This window comes from Lissotriton vulgaris, chromosome 2_1 (genome assembly GCF_964263255.1).
Source record: "Lissotriton vulgaris chromosome 2_1, aLisVul1.2, whole genome shotgun sequence".
In the NCBI taxonomy this organism is placed as follows: Eukaryota; Metazoa; Chordata; class Amphibia; order Caudata; family Salamandridae; genus Lissotriton; species Lissotriton vulgaris.
Genome location: NC_141687.1, coordinates 1,664,476,839 through 1,664,489,509, shown reverse-complemented (window position 1 = coordinate 1,664,489,509; position 12,671 = coordinate 1,664,476,839). Strand labels below are relative to the sequence as shown.

General features: G+C 44.9%; 1 protein-coding gene across 8 annotated transcripts in view; it reads left to right on the top strand.

The window, feature by feature from the left end:
* Positions 1-12,671, top strand: part of WDTC1 (WD and tetratricopeptide repeats 1) — a 524,512-nt gene that overhangs the window by 265,537 nt on the left and 246,304 nt on the right. For all 8 annotated transcript variants that reach the window (XM_086957606.1, XM_086957601.1, XM_086957604.1 and 5 more), the window contains one exon: positions 5,551-5,733. In XM_086957606.1, the coding sequence (XP_086813732.1) occupies positions 5,551-5,733 (183 nt within the window). The remainder of the gene's footprint in view (positions 1-5,550; positions 5,734-12,671) is intronic.

The window sequence follows — 12,671 nt, the reverse complement described above, 5'->3', positions numbered from 1 at the left end:
GGCACCTTGGGGGTTCCCCCTGAAAACCTACCGACCTCTAGTGTACTGCATGACTTATGTAGACCAGCTTGCCACCACAGAGAGGTTTCTGACCATCTGTATGTGAGAGCCCATGCTCTTTGAGGGTAAAATGCCTGCTTCGGCTAGAGGCGTGGTCACCTCCTCCAAGCAATATGACTAAGTAATCAGCATATCAAGGCAGGAGGTTTCAAAGTCATATGCCGCCTTTTATATGCGACCCCGGCTTCCCCAGACGTGAAAGATTCCACCCGTTGTCCTGAGGCAAATTTGGCACCAGGACAGGCGGGAAAATTAGCTAGTCAAGAGGTGTGTTCCCTATCAGGCTAGTACCACACCAAAATTAGAATTCCACTATCTTGGATTTGGTGGAATTAAGCTCACTGGGTCAGGGTTACGCCTACTGGTTATATAGGTGATTAAACCCAGATCAGTTGACTGGGGGTGAGTGCTTGCAATGTTCAAGACTCCGTCCATCATCCCCTTTGATTTTGCTTTGCTTGCCCTAAGTTGGCAGGGTATGCCCAGACATGGGTCCCTTGCTCACTTTGCTTCTGGATTCAAGCTAGCCTGGCTGATGACGGCTGATTAGCCAGTAACCGGTCCCAGGATGCTTGTTTCCGGTCCAGGGAAGACATGGCTTGGCAGTTCGGGCTGGACTGTCCTATGAGGCACAGGATCAGACTGATTTGCATATGGCAATGTCTGAACTGGGGTGGTGGAGTGAGCTAAATAATGATGATGGATTAAACCCAGATCAGTTGACTGCGGGCGAGTGCTTGCAATGTTCAACACTCCATCCTTTGGTTTTGCTTTATATAGGGGGTATAGTCACCCTAAAGGTAGTTAGTTAGCCCATTGGCTAATACCGGTCACTCCCCTTAACGCCCCTAGGTTGAGTATTAGGTGGTACTCCTGATGCCAGGAACTTATATTTGACGGATCCAGAAGAAGAGGAAAAAGAAGAGCCACAAGAGCATGAGAACTGAAGACTGTTGTGGACTTTTGGCGCCAAACCCTGCATTAAACACAATAAATCAAGAGCACAGTCCTAACCAACTAATGTACAGGGAAAAACTACTAATCTTGGGTTCCAGAGTAATGTGCTACTTGTTGAAAGCATAGTTTCAATTTCTTGTCGGTGGTCGTAAGCAATATATAAATACATTTACAATTACTATAAATTACACATGGATTACTTAGTATTTTGCTTTAATTATTGTTGTTGTTCACTTCTCTTTCCACAAAGTGCACAAAGTGTTCTTTAAAGCTTTGGCTTTTTGTTGGATTCTGAACCTGCGGGGGAGCTCATTACTTTGAAATGAAGTTACTGACATTTGTTTTCCAGCATGGTTCTTTCTGAGATCAATAAAAGATTTGTCACTTTTTTTTTTAGGTCTTGCCTGAGCCAATGCGCTTGCGCATTGCTCCGGCGAGATTATAGTAAGCGGAAAAGAAAAGTCTTCCAAAACGGCTGCGGATTGCATACAGTTCATGTGATCTATGCACCTGCACACCAGCCACATAACACACCACCATTTGTCTGTGCCTCGGCATCAGACTTCAAAGGCTGCCGCTCCCTAGCCCCCCGCGTGCACATCGCGCACCACCATTTGTCTGTGCCTCGGCATCAGACTTCAAAGACATCGGTAGTGAATACGTGCACTGCTATCGGCTCAGTGTGTTTGCTTAGCTTGTAACACTTCACATTCACTGGTTATTAAAGAAGTTTATTATCCTAACAAGTTTACAGTGAACCGCTACGGTGCTGCACAAGGCATTGCCAACGTTACGTCCTTATCCGTGTACATCTCTCCCCCACTTGCGCTCTATATTTCTCCCACTTGTATGCTTCGGTGATGTTCACTCTGCGTTGTGCTCACCTCCCCAACCTCCACTGCCCGCAGTGTGCTGTTTTTTTCCGTTTCCCTCAATGCTCCTACATTACGACCGCTCTACCTCACACCAGCTTTTTATTTATTTTAATTGTAACTTTTGTGCTAAAAAATATTTATTTTTCTATTTGACGTCTTCCAAACTGAATTGGAAAATAAAAAAAAAGAAAACTGGAGCAAAACGCACCTATGTAATCTCAGTGAAGTGCGCATACATTCTGATGCATGCGTTCGACAGTGGAAAAACTGCACAGCCATTGTGTGGGCATTTTTTATTTTTTGTTATACATTTTTATTTTGATGATTGTGGGCAGCGTCTCAATGCTTTGCAGCACCACCAAAGGCAATTGGCAAAGCTAATACGTTCCAACGACCTGACCTTTTTGCTCTACCAATGCTTTTTTCCAGTTTACCCTTCTAGGGATTTTTGTAAGACGTATGCACAGACCCAGTCTGATTGTAGTGATCGGCTAAAAAATGTCTTAAAGACATTGCTTCTAGAAGTGTATATGTTCTTAATCTATTTATATCACGGATTACGTTTTATGCCCACACACACCCTCACCTCACACACACCCTCACCCACCCCTCACCCTCACACGCCCTCACCCTCACACACCCTCACCCTCCCTCACTCTCACCCCCCCTCACCCTCACACACCCCCTCACCCACACACACCCCCTCACCCACACCCTCACCCACACATACCCTCACACCCCCTCACCCTCACATACCCATCACCCTCACACCCCTCACAACCCTCTCACCCCCCTCACACCCCTATTTTGATGATTGTGGGCAGCGTCTCAATGCTTTGCAGCACCACCAAAGGCAATTGGCAAAGCTAATACGTTCCAACGACCTGACCTATTTGCTCTACCAATGCTTTTTTCCAGTTTACCCTTCTAGGGATTTTTGTAAGACTGATGCACAGACCCAGTCTGATTGTAATGATCGGCTAGAAAATGTCTTAAAGACATTGTTTCTAGAAGTGTATATGTTCTTAATCCTTTATATCACGGATTACGTTCTATGCCCTCACACACCCCCTCACCCTCACACACACCCTCACCCTCTCACACCCCCTCACCCCTCACACCTCACCCTCACCCTCACACACCCCCTCAATATTACACACACCCTCACCCACACCCTCGCCCTCACACCACCTCACCCTCACACACCCTCACCCACACATACCCCTCACCCTCACACCCCTCACCCCCCTCTCCCCCCTCACAACCCTCTCAGCCCCCTCACAACCCTCTCACAACCCTCTCACTCCTCACAACCCCTCACCCCCTCACACACCCCCTCACCCTCACTCAACCTCGCACCCTCACACCCCACATCCTCACCCCCAACCCCGTCGCCCTCACACACCCTCACCCTCACACTCACTCACCCTTACACCCCCCCTCACCCTCACAACCCTCTCACCACCCTCTAACCCCTCACACACCCTCACACCCACTCACCCTCTCACCCTCACACACCCTCACCCCCACACACCCTCACTCAACCTCACCCCCTCACCCTCACACCCCCTCACCCCCTCACCCAACCAACCTCACCCGCCCAACTCTCACCCTCACACCCCCTTCACCCTCACAACCCTCTCACCACCCTCTCACCCCGTACACACCCTCACACCCCCTCACCCACCCGCACACCCCCTCACCCACCCTCACAACCCTCACCCTCACACACCCTCACTCAACCTCACACCCTTCCCCTCACACCCCCTGACTCTCACACCTTCACTCTCCCAACCTCACCCTCCCAACCCCCTCACCCTCACACCACCTACCTTCACACCCCCTCCCCCTCACACCCCCTCACTCACCCTCACTCACAAAACAAAACATAGCATAGCATAACAAAAAAAGCATAGAATAGCAAAACAAAACATAGCATAGCAAAACAAAACATAGCATAGCAAAACATAGCATAGTAAAACACAACAAAGCATAGCATAACAAAACACAACAAAGCATAGCATACCAAAACATAGCATAACAAAACACAAGACATAGCAGAACAAAACATAGCATAATATAACAAAACATAGCATAACATAACAAAACAAAGCATAGCATAGCATAACAAAACATAGAAAAACACAACAAAACAGCATAGCATAACAAAACAAAGCATAGGATGGCAAAAGAAAACATTGCATAACAAAACACAACATAACAAAACAGCAAAACACAACAAAACATAGCATAGCTTAACAAAATACAACACAACAAAACAGCACAGCTTAACAAAACATAGCATAGCAAAACAAAACATATAATAGCACAGCAAAAAATAGCATAGCATAAAAAAACATAGCATAGCAAAACCAAGCATAACATAATAAAACACAACAAAACATAGCATAGCATAACAAAGCAGAGCAAAACATAGCTTAGCATAACATAGCATAGCATAGCATAATAAAACATACCAAAGCATAGCACAGCATAGCAAAACATAGCACAGCATAACAAAACATAGCATAGCATAACAAAACACAGCATAGCATAGCAAAACAAATCAAAGCATAGGATAGCAAAACATAGCATAGCATAATAAAAGAAAACATATGATAGCAAAACAAAACATAGCGTAGCATACAGCATCACTCAGCAACACCACAGCATCACTCGGGGGCACCACAACATCACTCAGCGCCACTACAGCATCAATCTGTGCAACCATTCAAGAACTGGTTCAAATATGTTCTCTCAATGTTTCAAGCTTTATTACAAATGTCACAAAAAGATGTTCATATTTCACTTCTGTTCTTGGATTTTCATCACAATAAAATACACTGAACATAATCTTCACAAAAGTTATTTACAAAAGTTTAAGCTATTGCCACTATAAATTACAATAACTTTTATTTAAGTATTCATTATTAAAAAAAATTAAAAGCCATTGTTATTTGTAATATCAGTACATGTAAGTCACGTAAATACAACACATATTGCATTACATATTCTATAGGTGTCACATTTGCGAAAGTTAAAACTATTGGCATTGTAAATGACAAAGCTATTAATTTCGCTATTTTCAAAAGCAAAACATGAATAAAAAATGTGTCATTGCCAATGCCAATAGCTCAAACTTTCCTAATGCAAGACCTATTGCATTGCAAATGCTTGTTCATGAGTGGTCATTTGCTTGCATTTTAAAATATTTGAATGAAGATGTCCCCTGTGGAGCAAAGGGTTCTGGGACCCCCTCTTCTTTTCCCTTCCAGTAAATCTCAGAATTCTAAAGTGGTGTAGCAGTGGTAGGGTTTGAAGACAGTTGTGCTATTTTCAAACTTTCTTTGAAATAGATTTTGTTTCTCAAAAGATTCTGATCTTTAGAAAGTATTTTGAGGTTGTAAATATGGATAAAATGCACTATTTGGAGAATTTTTGTTAAGCATGAGTAACGTATACATCGCTATAGTGGTATGTCCTCTTTAATACTTCAGGCCTTCAACAATCGGTCTTCTTTCTGGGCTTCTAAAAGCCACTAGAGCAAGATTGTTCCTCATGAATTATTGGGTCTCTTGAGAAAAGCTTTGTTTTGATTCTTGCAACTGACCCGTAGTTCTTTTTAATCTGTAACACTTCTCTGTTGTATTCTCTTTAGGCAGTATGACCTCCGGGAGAGCAGCAAACGTTCTGAGGTTCTCATTGATCTTACAGAATACTGCGGCCAGCTGGTGGAAGCCAAATGCCTGGCCGTAAATCCCCAGGATAACAACTATCTGGCTGTGGGTGCGAGTGGCCCCTTTGTTCGGATCTATGACATCCGCATGATCCACAATCACAGGTGAGGTCTGGTGTGCCACTGTATATGCTGGTACAAGCAATATCTGTTTTTTTTAGCCAGATCAAGGAAGACCTTGCTGCAAGCATGGGCTGAAACATTAATTGTACAGATGAGTTTCAAGGTGCACTGCAAGCGTGCACAAGGAGTGAGCACTATATGCCCTGGACAGAGCAATTGCTTATTGCTTCCATGGAGTGCCTGCAGTATCTTTTTAGCAATATGAACCACGCAGTCATCACTCTTGAAATCGAGGTCTATGAAAGAGGTTCCGAAAAGTGCAAGCAATGCTGCAGCAATAGCCCACTCTACAGGCTTATGAAAGAGAACATGTGAAATGAAATGAAATGAATGAAACTTATATAGCGCACGACTTACCCTGGGGCATCTCCGCGCTTGCTTAGGGAACCCGTCCTGGTATTCCCCTGTGAGATAACCCTGGCAGGGTATCCACAAGGTGAAAGCCAGGCATCCCACCGCGAGGGGCCGTTGTGGAGATTAAGCAAGCTATTGCCCAGAGTCGCAGAGTGTGAACCCGTGAGTCGAGAAGGCACCGGAGCGAGAATTATCGAGTCCGTGGAATTTTGAGCCCAAGACCCGCCGAGGCGGGGAATTAAACCCTGGTCCAGGGCCGAACTCAAGCTCCAGGTCTGCCGCCTCTAACCCCTGAGCCACACTTCTCCACTTGTAGATTAGTGCACTCATGCAGCAGTGATGACCAGATGCAAGCCAAGCCATACTGCAGCTAGAGAGCAGAAGCTACCAAATTGTGGTGGACGCCGTTGTCGAAGTGGAGATCGGATTGATGCATCTACCATCCGGGAGAAAATACTACATGTACAGTGAGGGCCAAAGTGTATGCTGCAGCCATGGATTGGTTGGATTGTGCTCTCGCCAAAAGTGAGGAGGAAGTCATGATGGGTGAGGGCAGGAATATGCATGATAAACATAGGTGAGGGAGGGACTACATTGGCTTCATAAAGCAGAAGCTGTTGAAATTAGATTGTCAGTTTACTGGGAAGAGGGGGTGATGTGGACTGGTGAGCGCTACTTCCATAAATTCAGACCTCTTGGGAGAAGATTAACACTTCTCCCAGAAGAGGAAGATGATTTTACAGCAGTCATTCCGTTCTGCTACATGCAACTTAGGCGGCAAGGGTAATATTTGCTTTGTCTTATCTCTCAGCTCTTCTAGTATAGCAGTTGCTCCAATCATTGGTTGATAAACCTGGCCTCTAGAGTCTCTTTTCTCAAGGTCTTGCTGGCTTCATACTTTAGATGGTATTTCCATATTGCACCCCTCTGTGACCTTTTGGTACCTTTGGAACAAGCTTCCTCCAGTTTTATTCCTTGGTGCTTGCTGTGGCTGTGGACAGCACCTTGGAGTTTTTAAGTACCTGGGGTGTTTTGCCCTGTCCCACATTACTCCATGTGAGTTAAACATGATCTTGGGGATTGGAACACACCTCCAGATTGCCTCCATTTGGACCCTTTGGAGATCTGCTTTTGGACCGTCCCTACACACACACAAATTGTGCACAATTACCAGGAGGTAGTCTATCGGAAGGCTTCTCTCTTAGAGGTCGGTCAGTTATTTCCTCAGCATTTACCATAGTCAATGGTAGAAGGATGGCAGACAGAATAATCAAATAATACAGTACTTCGAGTATGCTGCAATATGTCTTAACATCTCAGAGACACTTTGTTTTGGGGAAGGAGAGGTTGCTATAGGAGTTTGATCCCAGGCTGCTCAGAATCGATCTGGTAAACTACGATAAAGAACAGTATGTTTTCTAGGCCTGGGCGGTAAATTCCGTTCCACTTGCGGAATTTGGGTAATTTCGCGTTCCGCAGAGAATGCAAAATTACCCAAAATTCTGCGTTCCGCGACTTCGCAGAATATTTTGCTTGTTCGCGTTCTCAAAATGCGTGTTCGCAAGATATTTTCCCCCGAGCACGCAAACAGCAATTGCGAACAGGAAAAAAGCATCACGAACCTGCAATTCCGCATGTTCGCGGGATTTGTGCGTGTTCGTGGAGATTTTTTACCGTTTCGCAGAGTTTTGCATTACGCAAATTCCGCCCACCCCTAATGTTTTCAATATTCTAATGTCCCCCAACTATGCACCAATTGGGATTTCCTTTAAATTGAAATTATACATTTTGTGGTGCCAAAAACCTGGTTCACAATCATACTTTCAGTCTCACTTCTTGAGTTTCCTCCAGGTACCGGACTAGCCAGCAGAGAGAAAATCTCTCCAGTCCCAGGAGGGGTGCCTTCACTCAGATTTGTCATTGGTACCACCATAGACACTATGCCACAGAGCTAGTCTAGAAATGTTGCAGCTGAGCATGCTGATGTCAGTTACTTTTCCCACACCTTTTGACGCAGATCCAGGCTTTTCTCTCCGTTTCAGTTCCTTCAAAAAACTTGTGCAGTGTTAATTGGGACATGTCACTGACAAAGGTGTCAGGATTTCTGAGATGCAACTCGAGTGATAAGCAGGTGTCTGTTTTCACACCTGTTTCTAGAGCCTGGGTTATAAGCATCACTCTAAGCCTGCAACTAGTGCATTTGCATGCATGCCATGACCATCAATAAAGTGAATCTTGTTATGGAGTGGACTCGCTTTGAAAACATCTGGCGGACATATCTCCAGGTTTATTATCCTGTTCCACTCCTCCCTTCTGGTAAATCTTCTGATCAATATCCATCAAAGGAGAATAACATATGCAACAAACATAATTGGCCAGAAGAGTTCTTCCTAGATGTCCGCATTCGACTCTATCCCCATTTTGGAGGCTATGTACCTGGTAGCTGCCTCCATTCAGGCTTTGTGCCTGGAGCTGCCACCCCTGCTTCCCGGCTTCAAATCATGCGCAAGAGGCGGTCTTTAATGAGGCTTCACTGGTAATATTCTGCTCTCCTTTAGCTTCTCTGGTGCGTTCTCAATTGCCTGCAGGTTTTCTGCAGTGTACCAGCTGATGGGTACATTCCCAGCATCAGTCGAACTTGATTCAGCTGCTGGCATGATGCTGACAGACTATAGTGCTCTGCCAAAGGTCTTTTGGTTCCACTGGTCCAGACACCGATGTTGCTGCCTTTTCTGATTTTATGTCTGTCTTAGGATTGATCTAAAATTTCGAAAATCATTTTCGATTTATGTATTACACAAAAATATCACCATAGCTTTGTTGAATACCAAATTTTACAAGGAACAAATGACTACATCATTAAGTTCCACAAATTTCATAAATTCGTAATCATTTCTCATAGTCAATGCTGATAATTACCATTGTTGCAAAGTCATAAAAACTGTTGAAAATATGTTAAACAATTCATCACTAAGCATTAAATAGTAGGGTAAGCATTAGAAATACAATCTGCATCAAAATCTTAGTTAAAAAAAAGTCATCAGTGCCGTATAATCTGCACATGTGAATAAATCTGCAATAAACAATTTTAAAAGTGTTATTCATTCCAAGATGATTCAATTCAGGCCTGAAAGGGCAAGGTATAAGTAATGGTTCTTTTAGCCCTTGACTTACAAAAAAACTAGGGGGCAAAGGTAAAAATGTCCTTAGAGGGAAATCTGTTCCTTAACTGAGGGCATTCTCCTCATGTCAGTTCATGTGCTACCTACCCTCAGTAGTTGATTGGTGTTGACTCGTTTCGACTACTGACATGGGGATTTCCTCACAACATGGACCTATCACAAAAAGTTGTTATAATTTATTTGAACGGTTTTATATATAGCGCTGGCTAGACCGAGAGGTATCAGAGCGCTTTACATGAGGACAAACGATTTACAAAAAGGGGGTGGTGATGAACAGAGTGTCTGAGTTAAACAGACCACTCTTACCCAGTCCAAAGATCAGGGCTTGATCCATCACCGTTATTTATCTCACTGCCCCATCCCAGCTCAGAACCTGGCTATATGCAAATCAGTCTGTCCCTGGCCCAGTGCATCATGGGAACAGGGCAGACTAAACTACCAAGCCAATTCTTCACCAGAAAGGAGACAAGCTACCGGGGACCGGTTTCTGGCATTTCAGCCTTCTTCGGCCCGGCTTGCTTGAATCCTGATGGAGCAGTGAGAAAGGGACTCATGTCTGAGTATACCCTGCCACACCTATAGTGGCCAAAAACGATTTACAAAAAGGGGGTGGTGATGAACAGAGTGTCTGAGTTAAACAGACCACTCTTACCCAGTCCAAAGATCAGGGCTTGATCCATCACCGTTATTTATCTCACTGCCCCATCCCAGCTCAGAACCTGGCTATATGCAAATCAGTCTGTCCCTGGCCCAGTGCATCATGGGAACAGGGCAGACTAAACTACCAAGCCAATTCTTCACCAGAAAGGAGACAAGCTACCGGGGACCGGTTTCTGGCATTTCAGCCTTCTTCGGCCCGGCTTACTTGAATCCTGATGGAGCAGTGAGAAAGGGACTCATGTCTGAGTATACCCTGCCACACCTATAGTGGCCAAAAACGATTTACAAAAAGGGGGTGGTGATGAACAGAGTGTCTGAGTTAAACAGACCACTCTTACCCAGTCCAAAGATCAGGGCTTGATCCATCACCGTTATTTATCTCACTGCCCCATCCCAGCTCAGAACCTGGCTATATGCAAATCAGTCTGTCCCTGGCCCAGTGCATCATGGGAACAGGGCAGACTAAACTACCAAGCCAATTCTTCACCAGAAAGGAGACAAGCTACCGGGGACCGGTTTCTGGCATTTCAGCCTTCTTCGGCCCGGCTTACTTGAATCCTGATGGAGCAGTGAGAAAGGGACTCATGTCTGAGTATACCCTGCCACACCTATAGTGGCCAAAAACGATTTACAAAAAGGGGGTGGTGATGAACAGAGTGTCTGAGTTAAACAGACCACTCTTACCCAGTCCAAAGATCAGGGCTTGATCCATCACCGTTATTTATCTCACTGCCCCATCCCAGCTCAGAACCTGGCTATATGCAAATCAGTCTGTCCCTGGCCCAGTGCATCATGGGAACAGGGCAGACTAAACTACCAAGCCAATTCTTCACCAGAAAGGAGACAAGCTACCGGGGACCGGTTTTTGGCATTTCAGCCTTCTTCGGCCCGGCTTGCTTGAAGCCTGATGGAGCAGTGAGAAAGGGACTCATGTCTGAGTATACCCTGCCACACCTATAGTGGCCAAAAACGATTTACAAAAAGGGGGTGGTGATGAACAGAGTGTCTGAGTTAAACAGACCACTCTTACCCAGTCCAAAGATCAGGGCTTGATCCATCACCGTTATTTATCTCACTGCCCCATCCCAGCTCAGAACCTGGCTATATGCAAATCAGTCTGTCCCTGGCCCAGTGCATCATGGGAACAGGGCAGACTAAACTACCAAGCCAATTCTTCACCAGAAAGGAGACAAGCTACCGGGGACCGGTTTCTGGCATTTCAGCCTTCTTCGGCCCAGTGTAAGAATTGGCTTTTGTAGTTTGGTTTGCCCTGTTCCCATCATGCACTGGGACAGGAACAGACTAATTTGCATACAGCCAGGTTCTGAAACTGGGATGGTGCAGTGAGCTAAAAAACGGTGTTGGATCTAGCCCTGATCTCTTGACTGGGTGAGAGCTTTCTGCTTAATTCAGAGACTCTGTCCCTCACCACCCCTTGTTGTAAATATTACATGAGGACAAGCATTGTTTCATAGCATAATTCCAACGTTGCAAGATACAGTTTCAGAGCATCAATACCAGTTACTGGAGTGCAGTTGCATGCGTTAAAAACGAATACTTAAGGGAAAAAGCAGGCAAGGGGAGAGATTCTGGGGAGAGAGGATAGGAGCAGGAGAGGGAGACCAAGATTGAAAGAGGGAAAGCGGGCTAATTTAGTGGACTTTGTGAGATGGCCATTGTGCTTAAAGGGATTTTTTGTTTTTTTTACTTCTATGGAAATATTTGAGGCAAGTTTTAAGACTGAAAGGAATTAAATGAATTTAAGAATTATTTAATGCTACGGTCTAGCAGTGGAGAACATTTTTCAGTAAAAATGTGGTAGTCTACCTCCTTGCATGTTCGCACAATATGAGGGACTGATCCTGTTGCATGAAAAGTGATTTGAATGTATTTACCTAAAAATATCAATTGTGTACTTTTAGTAAAAAAGAAAAAAATTAAAATGGTTTCTACTTGCACTAGATGCAAGCCTTGTGTTTGTAACAGTTTGTATTGAAACTGATTTTTTTTTTCTCTGAAGATTTTCCAGGTGAGGTGGAGCCTGCACTTTAGCAGTGTCATGAACTATAATGTAACCGTTCTGGTCCAGGCCAAGAAGGTTCAGGCCTGATCAAATGATGAGCCTCTGCCTCACGCTTAGCATGTTTCATATCTGGATTAAATTTTAGGGACGGATTCTGTCTTTAGTCGGATGCGTACAATTGTCCACCATAATGAGTGTAACAGTAGTGAACAGTTTACAGCAGTGAACACGCCTTGTGAAATGACAGTGGCCTAGACACCTTGCAGGAAGTTGACATTGACTGTCCTTCTGTCCCACGTACAGAGAAATTTGCCTCATTTACCACACACTTGCAGAAGGCATTTGAGGCCCGGGACAACCAGAGACTTATCTACATCAACCATCGCCTGACCTTCCACTAACTCTCCAGACAACTGCGCTCCGCCTCCCTCTCCCCGCATCTGCCAAAGCCACAGCGGAGGTCGTTCCATCTCCTACCTCGCTGTCAAGTCTTGGGACGACCTCCCACTCCGCCTTTGAACCACAACTTCACTCTGACTTCAGAAAGTGACTCAAGACCTGGCTCTTCGACAGAAGACCTGCAAGACCTCCGCGCCTTGATATCCTCCGGGGTGATTAGTACCGCTTTATAAGTGCTGTTTGATTGTTTGATCTATAAGTATATACTGTAGCAAAGGAAGGTAAAGTGTACCTAGCTTTTA